The 19,875-nt window shown below is 49.0% G+C and overlaps 1 protein-coding gene across 3 annotated transcripts in view; it reads right to left on the reverse strand.

Moving 5' to 3' along the window:
* Nucleotides 1-5,459: 5,459 nt before the first annotated feature.
* SLC13A5 (solute carrier family 13 member 5) overlaps nucleotides 5,460-19,875 on the reverse strand; it is a 33,056-nt gene continuing 18,640 nt past the window's right edge. For all 3 annotated transcript variants that reach the window (XM_010339747.3, XM_003929115.4, XM_010339746.3), the window contains 6 exons: nucleotides 17,604-17,819; nucleotides 16,246-16,346; nucleotides 15,165-15,283; nucleotides 12,497-12,658; nucleotides 9,174-9,311; nucleotides 5,460-7,350 (listed from right to left, as the gene is read on the reverse strand). In XM_010339747.3, the coding sequence (XP_010338049.2) occupies nucleotides 7,219-7,350; nucleotides 9,174-9,311; nucleotides 12,497-12,658; nucleotides 15,165-15,283; nucleotides 16,246-16,346; nucleotides 17,604-17,819 (868 nt within the window). In that variant the 3' untranslated portion in view covers nucleotides 5,460-7,218. The remainder of the gene's footprint in view (nucleotides 7,351-9,173; nucleotides 9,312-12,496; nucleotides 12,659-15,164; nucleotides 15,284-16,245; nucleotides 16,347-17,603; nucleotides 17,820-19,875) is intronic.

Consider the following 19,875-nt stretch of genomic DNA (forward strand, 5'->3'; position numbering starts at 1 on the left):
CGGGAGGTGGAGGTTGCAGTGGGCCCAGGTTATGCCACTGCACTCCAACCCTGGCAACAGAGCAAGACTCGGTCTCAAAGGATAAAAAAAAAAAAAAAAAAAAAAAAAAAACTCTTGGAAAAAATAGGCAAAAGAGGGAAGTCATGGAAAAAGATACAAATCAATTATAAACATGAGAAAAAATATTCACTGTTACTTGCAATTTAAAGAACTGCAAATAAAAGTCATGAGGTGGCATTTTCAGCTGTCAGATTCACAAAGGTTTCGGGGGTTTGTTGAGAGCAAGTCTCATGCGCAGTTCTTGAGAAAACGTATTGGAACAGCCTCTTGGAGGACAGTTTGGCAGTATCTGTCCCAGATTTCCATACGCACCCCTTGTCTGATCATGTCATTCTAGGAAACTATTCTTACAGACACACAAAGAGGTGTGTACAGACATGTTTATTACAGCATTAGCAGTCCACTGGAAACAACCCAATGACGGCCAGCAGGGGACTTGATTATTCTGTGACACATACTGACAATGGAAAATGATGCACCTTTTTATTTAAAAAATTATTTTTTCTTAAAATTTATTTTATTATTTTTTCTTTTTGAGGCAGAGTCTCGCTCTTGTTCACGAGGGAGTGCCATGGCACAATCTCAGCTCACTGCAACCTCCACCTCCAGGGTTCAAGCAATTCTTCTGCTTCAGCCTCCCGAGTAGCTGGGATTACAAGCATACACCAGCAGGCCTGGCTAATTTTGTATTTTTAGAAGAGACGAGGTTTCTCCATGTTGGTCAGGTTAGTCTCAAACTCCCAATCTCAGGTGATCCACCTGCCTCGGCCTCCCAAAGTGTTGGGATTACAGGCGTGAGCTACTGTGCCCCGCTGCAGCTTTTAAAAAACTGAAGCTCACTCTTAGGTATTCATCAGGAGACATGAAAACATATGCTTACAAAAACAAACAAACAAACAAACTTGTACAGAGATGTTTATAAATGGCTTTATCTATAATAACCCTAAATTGGAACAGCCCAAATGTCCAACAGGAGACTATGCAAATTATGGCATATCCATACAATGGAACGCTATTTAGCAACAACAATAAAATGAACAGATATACAACAACAGGAATGAATTTCAGAAGTATTTAAACAAAATAAATCAGACCCAAGAATAGGTATTGTATGATTCCATTTATATGAAGTTCAATGGACCCGACCAGTCTATAGTGACAGAGATCAGAACGTGGTTGCCTGCAGGAGCGTTACTGGAAGGGCAGAGAGAACTCTGGGCAGGAGGATTATGGAATTTGGTCGTTGTTTACAAGATGTAAGCATTTGTCAAAATCGTTGGATTGTATACTTAAGATCTGTGCAGTTTCTAAACTTAATCTCACCTCTATCTATCTATCTATCTATCTGTCTGTCTATCTATCTATCTATCTATCTATCTGTCTGTCTGTCATCTATCTATCTATCATCTATCTATCTATCTATCTATTTAGAGACAGAGTTTCACTCTGTTGCCAGGCTGCAGTGCAGTGGTGCGATCTCGGCTCACTGCAACCTCCACCTCCTGGGTTCATGTGATTTCCCTGTAGCAGCCTCCCAAGTAGCTGGGACTACAGGTGCGCAGCACCACACCCAGCTAATTTTTTGTATTTTAGTAGAGATGATGTTTCACCATGTTGGCCAGAATGGTCTCAATCTGCTGACCTCATGATCCACCCACCATGGCCTCCCAAAGTGCTGGCATTACAGGCGTGAGATATCCGGCCCTTTTTTTTTTTTTTTTTTTTTTTTTTTTTTTTTTTTTTGAGACAGAGTTTCACTCTTGTCACCCAGGCTGGAGTGCAAGAGCACAATCTCAGTTCATTGCAGCCTCTACCTCCCGGGTTCAAGTGATTCTCTGGCCTCAGCCTCCCCTGTAGCTGGGATTACAGGTGCCCACCACGAAACTCAACTAATTTTTATAGTTTTAGTTGAGATGGGGTTTTGCCATGTTAGCCAGGCTGGTCTCAAACTCCTGACCTCAGGTGTTCTGTCCACCTCGGCCTCTCAAAGTGCTGTGATTAGAGGCACTCAGCCTAATCTCACTTCAGTTTAAGATTAACATTAACTATTGAATGAAAAAAAATTAGCCAACCTTAATATGCCCCAAAATAGAATGATCTCCAAATAAATTCTTGGTGGAGGGGGAGGTGAAAAAAGAACAGGAAATGAGTATCGTGTGCTCCCACATGTAATAAAGTTAATAGATATCTATTACGTAATCTTTCTAGATTATATAATATTTCTAGACGGCTATATAAGGAACCGTTGACAGTGGTTCCCTTTCGGCTGGGATAGTTTGGGGACACAAAGTCTGAAGTGAGAGGAAAACATCTCAATACCTTTTGTGCCACTGGAATTTCTTGTACTGTGTTGATATTAATTTTTTACTATAAAAAGTGTTTAAATTCTTGACTGGACAACAGGGTTTTCTGAGATTGAACTTTCATATTCCTCTGCCCTTGATAGCAGAAAGCAGGAACAGCACTGTGGCCATGGGTGGCTTGTGGCTGTGTGGTTGGAAGGGGCGTTTGTACAAGCAGATCAGAGAAGCAGCTGGAAGATGCTCCTGGGGCGGGGAAGTGAGTGCACCTCAATTCTGGCTCAGGAAGCCAAGTGAAATTAACTGAATCTTGATTGCAGAGACTTCAGCCTGAAACGGCAAACTTGCAGTTGAAATACGTAAAAGCCCATCCCATGGTGTGGAGGATTTATCTTGATAAAACTTTTTTTTTTTTTTTTAAGTATGAATAGATTTTTAAAAAACTCTCTGGTAGGTTGGGACACAAAGGCTTTTCAGAGGCTGTCTGACTAGGGGGCGAAAGTACCTGGAAGAAGGGATTCTAAGCTAAGAATACAACAGCCAGCTGTAGTTTTTAACCTGACAATACAGCATTTGGACTTTATTTCCACAGACAAGAACATGCCGTTAAAGGTCTTCTGAGAATATTCTTATTTATTAATTTCAAGGATAGGACTTTGTGCTAGTGAGTTGATATCCTGCTTGGAACCCAGAGCGAAGGGTTGTTTTGTTTATGTGCGAGAGATGGTGGGGAGGAGACAAGACGTTACCTGTCCCAGGTAGATGCCAGAGTGGGAGACCCACGTCCTCCTCATAGGAAGCGCTCAGCTTAGGATGAATGCGGTAGAAGACCTGTGTCCTGCCCTTAGGAGAATCTAATTCAGAGATCAGAGGACAAAGAGCGCAGGGACTTGATTTTGGAATGCAAAGAATCTTTGTGGAGTCATAAACCCCTGCCAAAAAAAATTAATAATAATAATTAAGAGCACAATCCTGGTCCGAATTGTGTGTTCAGCTAACCTCAAGCCCAAATGTCTGATCCAAGCACTAAGAAGAGAGAACTTGGCCAGTCTCAGTGGCTCATGCCTATAATCCCAGCACTTTGGGAGCCGAGGCAGGTGGATCACCTGAGGTCAGGAGTTCCAGACCAGCCTGGCCAACATGATGAAACTCTTGTCTCTACTAAAAATACAAAAATTAACTGGGTGTGGTGGTAGGTACCTGTAATCCCAGCTACTTGGGAGGCTGAGGCAGGAAAATCACAGGAACTCGGGAGGCGGAGGTGGCAGTGAGCCAAGATCACGCCACTGCACTCCAGCCTGGGTGACAGAGCAGGACATCATCTCAAAAAACAAACAAAAACAAAAAAAAGAAGAAGAAGAGAGGACTCAAAAAGGCCTAGGACGGAGCCTCTTTACAAAATGTCAGAGGCAAGATATAGATGGGGGAAAGACCTGAGTGGCCTTCAGTGAAGCCCCGTAGGGAAGCAGGCAGTGGGACCTTGGAACAGGCTCCAAGCTGAGACTGGATGGAATGTGGGGCTGCATCTGGCCCAAGCAGAAGGAGGGTCAACTGGGGTAAGAGGATCCATGACCCTGGGGGAAAGCCCTTAGAGACTCTCCGGTCCAGTCCCTTCGTGAAGGAAACTGAGACCCAGAATGTAGAATGCCTTATTTGGTGTCAGATGTCAGGACTGAGCTCCATCCTCAGACTCTAGCCTCCCAATCCACGGGACCCCCTGCAGAAGGACTTCCTGCTGGGAACTGGAGGCATTGTTTAAGCTCTTGATCAGACAACCATGTACTCACTTCCTACCTAGCAACGTGCTTCTACTGAATTCTACAGAAAGAGAGCCAGTGGAGTCTCACGGAGTGATCACACCACACACTTATCATCACCGACACAACAGCTCCTCCCACCTTTTTTCTGCTAGAGCCTAGATTTTTGTAGTAGGTGGAAATATCTTAATTTGGGGAAACATAGGCCGATTCTCCAACCTCAAGAGATGAGTCTTAATTGGCCACAGTATTCCAATCGTATTCCAGTCCCCCTTTGTCAATGATGGGTCTAAGGGTAGACATGTGATCCACTTCTGGCCCATAAGACATAAAGGGAAGTCTGCACAGGGCTATCAGAGAGCATGTATGGCCAAGTTAAGGATTCAAAAATCACATATTGACTTAGTGGAAATTACGGTTCCAATCCAAATCTTCCAACTCCCCACTGCTCCTTCCGCTAGCCATGATGGGCCTTGGCCTCATAGGGCTTGTAGGGAAAGTGAGTGGCCAAGAGCACGTCATGCCAAGGGAAGGTCTCTGAATATGGGTCCCTCTCTGTTGCCTCTTCTGAGATAGGCTGAGGTAAGTGATCAATGAGACAGAGCGATCCTTGCCCTAGGAAGCAAAGTGTTTGGTTGGGGAGGCCATACATGTTAGTGCAACTCCAGCCAACTCCACAGAAGTTGTTTAGGATTCGCCTTTGGTCAGCGTCTTCAGGTGGGAGTTCTGCACTCTGGAAGCCCTCCACCCAGCTTTTTGTCGGCCCTCAATCAGGTGGTTGTCTGGGCGAGTCCTCCATCCACCCACCAGTGCCTCCCCCATTACTCCTGGCCATCCTACTCATCCTCCAATGCCCACCTTGGATGAACTTCCTTGGCCTTGCCTGCAACCACCAGCTTGCACTTAATTGACCACACTGACCAATCATTGATTTATCCATCACACTAACTGTATAGCCTGCTCTGGGTCAGCCATAACGCTGACACTAGGCTCGGTGGGCAGTCAGAGCCCTCAGTCTGGTGAGGCAGGCCAGTTAACAGCAGCGGTACGGAGAGCAGTGCTGGAGGGCTGGGGACGAAGGAAGCCAGCTGCTGTACCTTGGTTGGGGGAGGTGGTAGCCTTTTTCCTACTTCTCTCCCCAACCAGACACTTTGCTTCGTAGGGCAAGGACCACCCTGTCTCATTGATCACTGTCCTGTGCCTTTCTCAGAGGAGGCAACAGACAAGGACTCACGTTTGGGGCTCTTCCCTTGGCATGGACTTGCTCTTGGCCTCTCACCTTTCCCTACAAGCCCCGTAAGGCCAAGGCCCTTCTTCATGGCTAGCAGAAGGAGCAGTGGATATGGAGTTGGAAGCTCTGGGTTGGAACTGTAACTGCCAGTAACTTGACATGTGACTTTGGACACCTCCCTTTTTTTTTTTTGAAAGACAAAGGATAATAACACCTTCCTATCTCACAGGGTTGCTGCAAAGATCGAATGAGATAACCAGTGGATTGACCAGGGACAGGAAGACCCGGCACCCAGGAGGTGAGCAGGGAGTAACCATTCATTCATCCACCTCCCTGGGCTCCCCACACTGCAGAAAACCAGAGACGAGTCAGCAGCACGGTGGAACTTTCCATGGGAGACAGAGCATTTAATGAGAGCAAGACCTGGACAGTGCGGTCAGGAATTGTCCCACCCAAGGAACCAGACACACACTCGGTCCCTTGATGGGGTTTCCTGAGGCTCTCATACTTTCTCCTGCCCTGGAAAATGCCATCCAGGAGCTCATCAATCTGCTACTGCCTCTCTTCCAGAGCAGCGCGAGAAGGAAATACAACGGGCTTGCAGGGGCAAGAAGGTACTTGTCTCTCATGTCTGTATCTTACAGGGGAGTTCCGAGGATTCCAATGGCCACTGTGGAGTTGCTGCCCCACTTTGGGGTCTTTGTCCAAGTAACTTCAAGTAGATTGGCTCACGGGCAGGGCTTGTCTGTTGAGGGGCCACCAAGCACTGCTCATTCTCAGCGGTCCTCTGTTGTCACCAGGCATGGTTGTGAAGGCCAGTCAAAAAGCGAAGACTTTCCCCAGAGGAGCTCCTGCTCTGGCATGAAAGACTCGGAAGTGGCCTAGCTCGGGGACACTCACAGCTGTGTCCACTCTGGGCCTCAGGGGAGTACCTAGAGAGCCCACCGCGGCGCCCAGAGCGCCATCACTGCCCGTACTTGGAGTGTGATCCGAGCTATTGGGGGATGGCAGGGAAAGCATCTCCCAGAACAGATGGCCTGCCTGGGAGAAAAGGGGCACACCAGAGGCTGCCAGCCAGGGCATCTCGGCAAATGTTAGCCCAGACAACAGGGGTCCCAGGAGTTGGAGGAGGCTCACTGGGGAGGTGGGACAGGGGTCCAGTCAATTAAGACAGAACGAAGTCACGGAAAGAGCAGGCTGGCCAGTGGTGCGCTGTGGGTGGGAAGCCAGGTGTCATCCTGAAGTTACAACTCAGATTCCTCATCCTTTTTTTGGTGGTGGCCACACGAGGCGTTCCGAGAGGCTCCGAGAGGCTCCAGTTCCCACTCTCACTCCAGCAGTGGGAGGCTGCTCCAGACCAGGCACTCTGTCCCTGGCTGGGGTGTCCCCTTCAGAATGACAGAGATGAACTGAGGCAGCTCAAGGTGAGCCGGGAGGGGCATGGGCACTGGTAGGTGGTTGTCTTAGCTCTCAACCAGAGGATCTGATTCCCACTTAAACTACCTAGGACGAAGCGAGTGAAAACCAGAGCCCCATGTAGGGGATGCTGGAGGCAGAGCGGGTGTAGGAGCCTGCATCCTGACCCCTCGGCTACCTGCCCTCACAGTGATAATGGCAAGGCTTGGGAAAGAGGGGTCCAGCAGCCCTTGAGGGGTTCCCTTCACTTCTGAGCCTGCCCTCCAGCCGCCCATTCCCATCTCTGCATCCGGGCCTGGAGGAAGAGATGGCCCACCCACTGGCTGGGTTTTGATGGCATGTGGACATCATTGAGTCACTTTTGGGTGTGACCCCAAAACTCTGTGCAAGGTGTGTCAGAAGGTTCCGTAGTCCTGAGGAGGGTGGGGCCGTGTACGTGGTCTTGTGGCTCTCCCTAAGTCTCGACATGTGTCACATTAGCCCAGTCAGGGAAATGATCCAAGTCAAATATGGCCCGTCCCCAGGTGTTGACAGACAGAAACACACAGAAGACTCCAATGATGTTCATCATGAGTCCTGTTTTCACCTGGAAAAGAGACAGGGTCCGAGTCAGCACCCTGAGGCCTGCTGGGAACTCGCGCTCTCAGAGAGGAAGACAAAGGGCCAGTCCCCTGGGCCTCGCCCTTGCTCTGTGCTCCCCCAACGCCCAGACAGAGCCACTTCAGGTCCCCCAGGTATCCCTGGTACTCAAGGCATCCCTGGGAAGTAGGTAGAGCAGATGAGTTCTTTATACCCATGAGCATTTGGAAAATGACCTCAGAGAGGTGGTGGGAGGCAGCGGCCGAGGCCATTCGGGGGAATGGTGACAGGGCCCAGCATGTAAGTCCACATTCACTGCTCACCGCAGTGCCCGAACCATCCTGCAAGCACGTGCCAGCTTCTCTGTGGATCTCCTCGTGCTCTTTCTGACGCCTGCTCTGCAGTCTTCCCCCGTGATGGCTAACCACTGCTTCACTGGCCTGCCGTAGATATTTGACTGGGGACTGGAATCAGGTTTGCAGTCCACGGTTTCTGGGATCCACTCCTTTTTCTTTTTTTTGAGATGGAGTCTTGCTCTATCACCCAGACTGGGGTGCAGTGGTGCGATCTTGGCTCACTGCAACCTCCACCTCCTGGGTTCAATTGATTCTCCTGCTTCAGCCTCCTGAGTAGCTGAGATTGCAGGCACACGCCACCATGCCTGGCTAATATTTGTATTTTTAGTAGAGACATTATTTCACCATGCTGGTCAAGCTGGTCTCGAACTCCTGACCTGTGATCTGCCTGCTTCAGCCTCCCAAAGTGCTGGGATTATAGGTATGAGCCATTGTGCCCAGCCAGGACCCACCCTTTTTATGAAAACGCTCCATGGAGTCCCTGAGATACCCAGCAGAGGCTCTGAGATACCCAGCAGAGGCTCTGAGATAAGGAACACCTGACTGGTCCAAGGTGCATTTCTGGCATCCTGGGTTCACACACTTTCCCCTATCCCACCCCAGAGCGGCAAAGCTACCCTTCTTCTCCCATCAGAGGTGACAGAGCCAAGCCAGGCATGAAGAGTTCTTTCTCTGACTGCATTTGTTCCCAAAGCATCATCTACCATCTACTCCCAAGCAGCGGTCTCTCTCTTCCTCTCTCTGCTCTACCTCTTCAGACACCCCTCTGAATCTCTGTGACTGTAAGTAGCGTCTCCCTGTTGCCTAAGCCTGCGCTGCCTATCTTCATGGTCATGTGAGTCCAGCTCCACCTTCACCCTTTCCAAGGACTCCCCTGGTGCCTGCACAGGCTTCTCCAGGTGGGAGATTCTGCAGCCCACTTCAGAGAAAGAATAGTGTGTGAAGTTTGAGATCATTTAAAAAAAAAAAAAAAAGCTGCATTGTAAATGTAGACACTGACCACAGGTCTGGAAGTTCCGTAGTATTCTCAAATCATATGACATCATTTTGAAACTCACACGTCATTCATTAATGGGGCATCTGTTATGATAACTGAATTATAGTTCCATGGGAGTAAGTAAAAACAGCTGTGTTACCATGTTAGCAAACTTGAGGTACCCGTAGGTTAACACAATGGAACACGATGAACCCCGTCTCTACTAAAAACACAAAAATTAGTGGAGTGACGTGGCTGGCACCTGTATTCACAGCTACTCGGGAGGCTGAGGCAGAAGAATCGCTTGAACCCAGGAGGCAGAGGTTGCAGTGAAAAGCTGCATTATTAATGTAAACAATGACTACAGGTCTGGATGTTCCGTGATATTCCGAAATCATATGACATTATTTTGAAACTCACACATCATTCATAAATGGGGCATCCCTTATGACAACAGCATTATAGTGCAATGGGAGTGAATAAAAACAGCTGTGTTACCATGTCAGCAACCTTGAGGTGCCCGTAGGTGAACACGATGGCATTCGGAGGGGTGGCCACAGGCAACATGAAGGCAAAGGAGGCACTCAGCGTACAGGGGAGCATGACGTACAGCGGATTGAGGCCGATGGAGCGAGACTGCAGAAAAACACAGCATTGCAGCATCACTGTACAGAATACAGAAGCTCTTGGGGACGGGATTCTGAAAAGCATTCTCTGAACGTGCCAGGTACGTTTGAACCTCTGTGCCCCTGCCTTGGCTCCTCTCCCTTTTGCCACGTCTCTAGTAAATAACTTTACCTACCAAACACTGAAGGCTGAGCTCAGAGGCTACCTCCCCCTGGAAGGCCTTTCTGAACCCCCTCAATTCATTCAACATATATTTCTTGGGCACCTACTATGTGCCAGAGACCCTGCTGAGTACTTAGACTGCACTCAACCTTCCAGTGCCACGTGCAAATGTCTGTCTGTCCTGCCACAGACCGAGAACCTAGAGGGCAGGGACCACATTTTCTCACCTGCATATAAATCTGTGGATGCGTGTGTTTCTTAACACACATGGGATCATTTCGCACATAGAATTTGGTAGCCACCTTTTAAATTCTACACTTTAAAATTCAGCCACATCTAACAGCACCCATCAGAGAGTAGGCACTCATTAAATATTTGTTGAGCGTATGAATGAATAATTCCTAAAAGCTATCCAATCAATTATGTATCATGCAGATTTACACGCATGAGGGCAGATACGTGCAAACATGTTTGTGGCAACAATATAACAGGAAAATGCAGGAAGCCAACTCCATGCTCACTAATAGCAGGATGGCTAAATAAAATATGATAGATACAAGCCATGGAATAGTATGCAGCTATAAACAATTGGATTGGCTTTTTTGTGCTACTATGGAAAGATTACCAAGACCTATGGTTAGATTTTTTAAAAATTAAGACGTATGGCCAGGTGCAGTGGCTACATCTGTCATCTCAGCACTTTGGGAGGCCAAGGTAGGCAGATCACCTGAAGTCAGGAGTTTGAGACCAGCCTGGCCAACTTGGTGAAACCCCATCTCTACTAAAAATACAAGAGCAGGGCGAGGTGGCTGATGCCTGTAATCCCAGCTAGTCGAAAGGCTGAGGCAGGAGAATTGCTTCAACCCAGGAGGCAGAGGTTGCAGTGAGCCAAGATCGCGCCATTGCACTCCAGCCTGGGTGATAAGAGTGAAACTCTGTCTCAAAAAAACAACAACAACAAAAATTAAGATGTGTAATGACTATAGAATGATGCCATTTATTTAAAGAGAGAGAGAGAGAGAGAAAGAGAGAGAGAGAGAGAGAGAGAGAGTGTGTGTGTGTGTGTGTGTATATAATATATCCAGAAAGACACCTGAGAAATTAATAACAGAAATCATCTCTAGGGAGGAGGCTACAGGTTTAAATTCTGTACACAGCTTTGCATTATTAGACACTTTTAGCCATACACCATCTGCAAATTAAAGAAATAATACTATGAGCATGTTCCCATTTTATTACTCTTCGAAACTGTGATTTTTAATGACCTGATAGTGTTATGTTATATGAATATAGGATAATTTATTTCTGCAAACCCCCATCACTATGAATATATTTGTATAATAATTCTGCCATACAACATCATAATACATGTTTGTAGGCATCTCTGATTATTTTCCTAAGATGTGTTCTCAAACAAAATTGCTGAGTCAAGGGGTCTGAGCAGATGTAATGCTATGGTTCCTGTTGGTAAACAGCCCTCCGAAACGGCTGCAGGAAGTCCTACATCGTCTGGAATCACTGAGACGTCCCAGGCAGGGGCCTGGCTCTTCCCTCCACCATCCTCATTTTCTTGGCTCTGGGTACCATACGGTGTCTGCACCCCACACTCCTTGGCAACCCAGTTCAATGGCCACCACCTTTTCTTTTCTCATAGGTAGGCATGAGACAAGATTGTGATGGGCCTTAGAGGTAGCTGGAGGAAATTTTACTTGGGGTTTCTGGTTCTAGAAAAGCTTGTTCTCAAAGGGCCTGTTAGAGCCTGCAGTTGTCTGGTTGGGACCCTTGGTGTTCCCAGCTAGGGCTGGAGATGACAAAGCCAGGGCCTTTGCTAGGAGAGAGGAGGCATCACCACCACATGCCTGGCATCAAAAGCTGCTCCTCTTACTGGGCATCTGTCTGGGCAGCCTGCTTAGGAGAAGAGACAGGTCGCTTTGCTATTTTTCACACCTTTACCTCCTTGCTACTTTTAACACTTTCATCTTCACTTGGAAAGGAAAAAAAAAACCACTTAGTTTTGCTTTTGATACACACAGACGCCCAGGCAGCTGAATGGAAATTTACCAACTTCAGTCCTGTGTTCAGGCCCTTTGTAAATCTGTCTCCCAATTCCAGAATAATGACAGCCTCTCCCATGCTCATTTTGCAGTCTACAGAGGCTTTTCATAGCCCTCATCTTACTTGGCCATCAGCACAGCTCCAGGAGGAAAGAAGTTAAGGGTCATGTGCAGAGATCCCACATCTTGAACTCAGGTCTCCTGACTGCAAGACCAGGGCTGTTTTCACACTACCCTGAGGCTGGTACGTCTTTGCAGTGGGTGACAGAAGGAAATGCAAAAAAAAAAAAAAAAAAAAAAAAGCGGTAGCCACTGATTTTCCTATAAGCTCTGCTTTCTTTTCAATCCCAACTCAAAAACATGCTTGTCCACAGAACAGGATGCTTTAGCCTGGCACTCAGCAGCTTTTCCCACGAGTGACAGCTACCTCTCTCAACTCCCTGTGCTCCTCAAGCAAGGCCTCCAGGAGTCCGCAGTCCTGTGTACCATTGCCCTGCACACGTGCTGCTCCACCTTCCCAGAATTCTCTCTCTCCTTCCACCCATTCCCAAGTCCCCACTCCTCCGAGGCCTCTTCCTGGGGGGTTCCAGCCGGTGCTGCCCCTGCTCTGCAGTCCTTCTGCACACCTGTGCTCCATGCCCAGAGACCATGGCTCTGGCCTGCTCCTCTTTAGCCCGAGTCCCGTCTCCCCAGCTTGAAAAATAATCCAATTAGATTTCTAAAACAAATCTGAGAACTTGGTCCATGTTTGATGCCGTGGCCAGCATGAGGGATACCCAGAGGAGTGGCAAAGCAGCGGGGGCCCCAGGAGCAGAGGCATCCAGGGCCCACGAATCCATGTCACAGCCAGACCTGGGTCTCCAAAGCCTGGTCTGGCTCTGGCCTGGACCGCTGCCTCTTTAGGGACCCAGAACATGGCCATGTGTTGGCAGCTTCCTGTGAAATGGAAGGGCCCCTCCCCATCATTACGTTACTTACCATGGAAGCAAAGATGGGCAGGAACAGGGTGGTGGTGGCCACGTTGCTTGTGCACTCAGTGAACACGGCAACGAGCAAGGATAAGATCAAGGTGATGGCTGCCGGGGGCACTGCGTGCAAGGGTTCCATCTGCTTCCCCATCCACTCGGACAACCCCGAGGCCTGGGAAGCACCACAAGGGTAGTTACTGCAGGGCTCCTGGCTTGCAGCTCCTTCAGGACCAGAGTCAGCTTGGCCCGTCCTCCCCTCCTGACCCTCTTTCTCTACACCTCGTAGGTGACCTCATCCATTCCCACCATTTTCATCCCCATCATCACTCTGCTGTCTCCTAACTCTGTACTTCCAGCCAGCTGGCCTACTATCTGGATTTACACACCCATATGCCTTCTGAAAATGTCTACCCAGATGTCCCATGAGCACAACAGACTCAGTATGCGCCACCCTGCATTCATCCTCCATAGCCCAGAATCTGCTTCTCTCTCTGGGCCTCCCAGTTTGGTGAACGGACTCACCATCCACCAGCTGTCCAAACCCAGAAGGCTGTTCCCCTCATTCCTTATACCCACTCAGTCACCAAGTCACCCAAACGTCTCACATCCATCTCCTCCTCTTCAGTCCTCCACAGTTTTGGAAGCTCAGGAGATACATTTCGACCAGAAATTGAGGGTTTAGATTTAGGGCTTTGAGCTGAGAAGAGATTGTCCAGGGAGAGAATGAAGTGTAAAGAGAGGAGAGGCCAAGGACAGAGCCTGGACGGACACTCCTATTACAGGGAGAACAGAGGAGAAGTCAGCAACAGAGGCTGAGCAGGAATAGTCCGAGTCTCAAGGAAAGCTGGGGATGGTGCTCTGCTGGGGGCCAGAGGAGGAGGGAATGTCAAGGAGAGAACATCCACGGAGTCCAAAGTTCTGAGCCTGAGTGAAACGAAGGCTGCAGAGTCTCTGCTAGTTCTCCTCCATGCCCTGCCCATCCCAGGCCCCGACTCCAGACATCAGAGTGATTTCCTGACCTGCAGATCTGACCAACTCACCCCCTGGCCTCAGTCCTTTAGTGGCTGTCTATTGCCTTCACGATCCAGTCCACATCCCGCTCTCTTGAGGCCCTCAGAGAAGTGGCTTCTGCTAGCTTCACTGGCCTCATCTTCTACTTCTCCTCAGCCAAATACCTCACATTTTCTCCCTTGATCCTGTCCCACTTCCTGAGATGCCCTTCCACATATGTGCCTCTCCCTAGTCTTGAAGTCTGTCAAGAACAGGGACCATATCTCAATCTCCTCTGTAATCTCTGTGCCTGGCCTAACACTAGGGACATAATAGGAATGTTGGATGGATGGATGGATGGATGGATGGATGGATGGATGGATGGATGGGTGGATGGATGGATGGGTGGATGGATGGATGGGTGGATGGATGGGTGGATGGATGGATGGGTGGGTGGATGGATGGGTGGATGGATGGATGGATGGATGGGTGGATGGATGGGTGGATGGATGGATGGATGGATGGATGGATGGATGGGTGGATGGATGGATGGATGGATGGATGGGTGGATGGATGGGTGGATGGATGGATGATGGATGGGTGGATGGATGGGTGGATGGATGGATGGATAGATGGATGGATGGATGGGTGGGTGGATGGATGGATGGATGGATGGATGGATGGATGGATGGGTGGATGGATGGATGGATGGATGGATGGATGGATGGATAGATGGATGGATGGATGGGTGGGTGGATGGATGGATGGATGGATGGGTGGATGGATGGATGGATGGATGGATGGATGGATGGATGGATGGGTGGATGCATGGATGGATGGGTGGATGGATGGATGGATGGATGGATGGATGGATGGATGGGTGGATGGATGGGTGGATAGATGGGTAGATGGTTGGCTGGCTGGCTGGCTGGATGGATGGATGGATGGATGGATGGATGGAGACTTGAATAGATGCATGGATGAATGGATCAAGAGATGACTAGATGGATGGATTTTTTCACCCCCACAGGAATTTAGCACCCATTAGGCACCAAGCTGTGTCCTAGATATTGAGGAAACAGTAATAACAAGACCATGTCTATTACACTCATGAATGGGTGGATGGTTGGTTGAAGGACAGCAGCAGCAAGCTGGCTTATCCCTCCCTCTGGCTCCTTTCTTCCCTAGGAGGGAAGGAGGGAAGTAGAGAAAGTTATATTTTTGTGTATTTTCCAAAATGTTCCTCTCCTCCTATGCTGCTACATACTTAGCTAAAGAACAAGTTTGAAGTAGCTACCATGTTAACAAAGAGCTCAGCCAGCTGAACAACCAACGGTAGTAGCAAACAATATTGGCAAGGACTTGAAAGAAAGATTTCCCTCAGAAAAATCAAAGCAGAGGTCATTACTATCAAACCCCAGAGGGTACCTGACAGTGTCCTCTACCCCTCTCGGCTAACCAGGATCACTCATTCACTCACTCCTGCAATCACTGAAAGGTTACTTTCTGTCTTCCAGGCCCTATGTGTGGTGTAGAGTCCTAGATGAGAAGACAGAGTCCCCATTCTCAAGGAATGCGCAGTTTGATACAGGCACAGAAACACACAAGCCCAGGGATGGAAGGGTAGAGAAATGTCACCCTCTTGTCAAAGAAGAGGGCTCTGGGCAGCCTGTGGCTGGAGAAGTTACCTCGCATCCTTTAGCCAGAGCAAATCCGCCCCCTAGTAGCAGCACGATGCCCCAGGGCACTTTCTCCTGGGTGACCTTCCAATCCAGCAGCGCAGGGGGGTAAAATGGAGTTTTCCTTTCTGAGAACAAAAATAAACATACACACACACACACACACACACACACACACACAAACACACACACACACACACACACACCCCAGAGCAGCATTAGAAGACAAAAGACATCTAATATCAAGGGGGAATCAAGCCAATAAGAACAACAAGGTACCATCTCCTACCTAAAATGAGTTAAACTTTATACTAATATATATTAGTGGTGAGGATATGGTCAAACTATGACACACACTGCCAATAGCATCAGAAATTGGTACAACCTTTTTGAAAAGCAATTTGGCCATACATTTTAAGAGCCATTAAGACTTTATATTCTATTGCCCCAGCAATATTACTCCTAGAAGTTTATCCTAAAGGAGAAATACCCTCAAAGGAAACGCTATAAACAAGAAAACATTACTTTCTGAAAATAAAAAATTCAAAACAGCCAAAATGTTCTAGAACAGGAGAATTATTACATCCCCTCTACACAATATAATACCATTATTAGAGAAAATATATTTGAGGACCATAGCAGTAGTGAGAAATGTTTATAGTGTACTGTCAATCAAAAGCGGAAGAAGAAACGACAAAGAAATAGCATTCAAACTGTGTGTTTGAATCCTATTTTGATGATAACATAATCCTTTTGATTATAAGGTAATATATATACATATTAGCAAAGACTGGGAGGAAGAGAGAAAACAAGAAGTTACTGGTGGTATTATGGGAAATTTAAAACATTTTCTGTTCCTGTTGTAATATAAATACAATTTCAAATGTTTAAAAAGCGAAAGAGAAGACATTTTGCACTAAATAATACCACCGGTGGCTTCAAAGCCACTGTCTCCCAGGCCTTTGTTATGTAGCTAATCCTCTCGGATATGATGGGATTTTCTCCCTCCAGAGCCCAGCGCATCCCACAGTGATCCTTTGCTTCCTGCGCTCCGGCCCTGATGACTGGAAGATCAGGACAGGAGCCTTACCTTCCTCGGTCTGGCTGCAGAAGTTGAACTTGGGCTTCTGTGAAGGCACAATGAATAGCAGGATGGCCACAAAGATGGCCACAGTGGCATCGGAGGCATACCTAGGTGGGGAAAAGCACAGCTCAGCTGCTGCAATGACAGTCACTCAACAAAGCCATTCCAGCACCAGCAGTTCTGTGTCTAAATGCTCCTATGCAAAGACACAGGCTCATATAGCCCTAAAAGTCAAGGTCGAGAGTGGTGTGGTAGACTGAGTCCTGGCTAGAAATCAAGATGCCCACACTCTTGGCCACCAACTTTGGGTGACCCTAAGCAGCCTACTTCCCTCTCTCGGCGCATGCATTCTCCATAGGTGTATTTCCGGACCTCTTCTTGACCAGCTTCTCTAGAATTTTGGGTTTACCAGGGTGGCCACAAGGACTCTGGTGCTGACCCAAGCCGACCTTCAAAACGAAACGGCCGTCATAGGCAGCATCTCCCTGCCCACATCTTTCGCCTTTCCTAGGATGTACATGTTTCTCAATCTTTCTTCCATTCTGACAGCATCTTAGCCAGGAGAGAAACCACATGTACCCACTTTGCCAAGTCTCTGTCTATGAAGCTCCCTGGATGTGTGCCTTTGGAGGTATTTGACCAGATGTAGAGATACGAAAGGGCAGATGGCAGAGCAGAGATTTGGAAACCAGAGCTCTGGGAGCCCAAGAAATCTCTCTCAGCCCAGCTCTGGCCACTGTGCCTGGCCAAGTATTTTCTGCTCAGCCTATTCAGGGAGGAGAGGATACCACAGGAACACATTTGGGGTCTTATTGTAAAGTTTGGTCAAAACACAAAAATAAGTCATGAAACCAACAGAGTGCTCTCTGAAACCCAACTCCCAAAAAAAGAGAAACCTTGACCAAGCATGAGTGCCCAGCCCACATTCCTCTTGCCACCTGTAGCTAAGAACTGCAGCATTTAGGCACCAGTGCACTAAGCCAGCAATTTCTTTTTCTTTTTCTTTTTTTTTTTTCTTTTCTGTTTTTGTTTCTGTTTTGTTTTGTTTGAGATGGAGTCTCACTCTGTCGCCCAGGCTGGAGTGACGTGGGGCAATCTCGGCTCACTGCAACCTCTGCCTCCCAGGCGCAAGTGATTGTCCTGCCTCAGCCTTCCAAGTCGCCAGGACTACAGGCACGTGCCACCATGCCCAGCTAATCTTCTGTATTTTCAGTAAAGACGGCATTTCACCATGTTAGCCAGGATGGTCTCGATTTCAGGACCTTGTGATTCGCCTGCCTCGGCCTCTCAAAGTGCTGGGATTACAGGCGTGAGCCACCACACCCAGCCCTAAGCCAGCGATTTCTATTGAATCAAAGACTTACTTTGTCTCACCCTCCACCCAGGCGACAGTCAGCCAGCCGGGCATGAAGCCGGGGTCTCGGGAGAACCACAGGACAACCAGCAGGAGGAAGCAGATCAGGACGTTGACCTCCGCGAAGGAGAAGGGCCCCAGCTTCCTGTACTCCTCCTGCAGCATCTTGAGAGCAGCCTTCTCATTATTCTTCCTCTCCAGCCCACAGCCCCAGGACTTTTTAAAACTGGAGAATGCAAAGATGGGAGAAGGGCAGAGCAGACTGGTTGGCTCACGTACTGGTCAGAGGGGCATAAACGTTCTACAGCAGAATGTGGCAGAAAGACACATAATGCTGCCCTTGCCTGCTGTGGGGCCTGGAGAAAGGCCCTTCCTGCCTCTTTCCCTCTCCTGTTCTTCCATCCCAGAAGGCAGTAGGGAAAAGTCTCTGTAGAGAGGCTGGAGGGTCTTGGCAGGTGCCCAGTCACCTGGAGACTGGCTGTTCCAGGGTCACTTGGGGAAAGGCCATAAGAAGTCCCAGAGCCTGCTCAAGGTGGGACCAGGGATCCCTCACATCCTTCCCAAGTCCTCCTTCCACCTCAGCCTGGAGCTTTGATGGTGTTGGGATGCCAGCCCCCATCACCAAGGTGGCTCAGTAAGACACAGGGAGTGAATATGAATCCTGGCAGACAGGGCTGGTGAGGGGCAGAACGGGTCCGTGCATTCCCAGGAGCTGGAGGTGCAGGATGAGGGATTCAGGAGGCTCTGGGGCTAGCAGCAGGCAAGGCTAGGGCAGGAAGGAAGCCAGCCCAGGATGGGCACCTCCATGCTGGATGGGCCTCCTTAGGACCAGTGTCCATTGCCCAGGGCGTCCTGCAGGGCCTCCGCTAAGTTGGTGTTGGCACGAGGAGGCAGAGATGAGAGGAGGTTCTTGGAGGAGGTGCAGAGGGTAGCTCAGCTGTGGAGAGGGGATAACTGGGGCCCCTGTGCACGGGACAAGGGCATGCAGAGGGGCCCCAGTTCTGAAGATTGCATTCACACATCCCAGTTCCAGCCACTGTTGATTTGAAGGGGTGGGCGAGGCCAAGAGTAATGTCCTTGGAGAGCCGTCCCTTGGGACAGCCCTTCAGGGGGCCGTAAGACATAATCCTAGGAGGGCGGGGATTGATGGAATAGGTGCTCATTCTCGAAGCAAGTGCTGGATGTGAATAGCCTTGGAGATTGTGGGTCAAGTGTTGTTGTGATGCTGGCTTGGCCCGGAGCATGGGGACACCAGGACATCAGGACACGGCTTTCTGGGGTGCTCAGGGGTCAAGAAAAGAGGCAACACTGATCGGATCTCAGGTCTGCACGGCTGGCCAGGATCTCCCTGCTGGGCAAGGGGACAAGGCTCTGTATCCTGAGGGTCACCCACCAGGGACATTCTCTAGACACTGGGCATGAGGATGACTCTGCTGGTGTCAGGGGGAGCCTCTCTGCTATCATGCCCTTGGTAAAGTTTGTGCTCTACCAAACACCTCACATCTGCTGCCACTTGTCGTCCTAGAGACTCTGGGGCTTAGCCAAGGGCTTCAGGTTTCCGGGATAAGGGGATGAGCTTGCCATGACTAGTGGCCCAGGATCCAGAGCCTGCATTCGGTGCTGGCGGCTCATCCCCAACACCACAGTAGTTGCAGACTCTGAGGCTGCATGGAATATGCAGTCGTCCAGTGCTGGTGCCCACAGTGGTACCGCCAAGCCTTCAGTCTCCCGTGCTAAGCAGCTTTGCTGTCATCTCTGGGTTAATTTCATCTGATGACTACCGGACTGGCATGAGATGCAAGCAAATGGATCCAGTTGACCTGTGAGGGACCTAGGTCGGGATCGGGGCACCGCAGTGTCCTTCTGCCTTCACCAAGACGCCCCACGGTGAACCTGGACTGAATATACTGCTGAGCCAAGAAGAGGGAAGAGACCCTTGAGCTTTAGTGCCTCTGCCCTGCCAGGGGTCCCCAAACCCTCATCCCTATTACAGGAGGTGAGCTTGGTTGAGACAGTTAGGTATAACCAGTAATAATATCCCATGTAGTTCTCGGGGGTCCTGCGGTGGGGTCTGGCCCTCTTTGTTGGATATAGTCTAGGAGGCTACACTAGACTCCTCAGCAAGGTAGTTTTTCTGGATTAGGCTAGAGGCCGAGATCTTAACCTTGTTCTCCACGACCATTCAGATGAGGAACTCAAGTGGGAGCAAGAGCTGACAGCGCAGCTGCTTCCTGCAGCAGAGACAGGTGCTCCCTGGCCTCAGGAGGGGAGGCCCAGGAGGC

This window comes from Saimiri boliviensis, chromosome 17, assembly GCF_048565385.1.
Source record: "Saimiri boliviensis isolate mSaiBol1 chromosome 17, mSaiBol1.pri, whole genome shotgun sequence".
Taxonomy (NCBI): Eukaryota; Metazoa; Chordata; class Mammalia; order Primates; family Cebidae; genus Saimiri; species Saimiri boliviensis.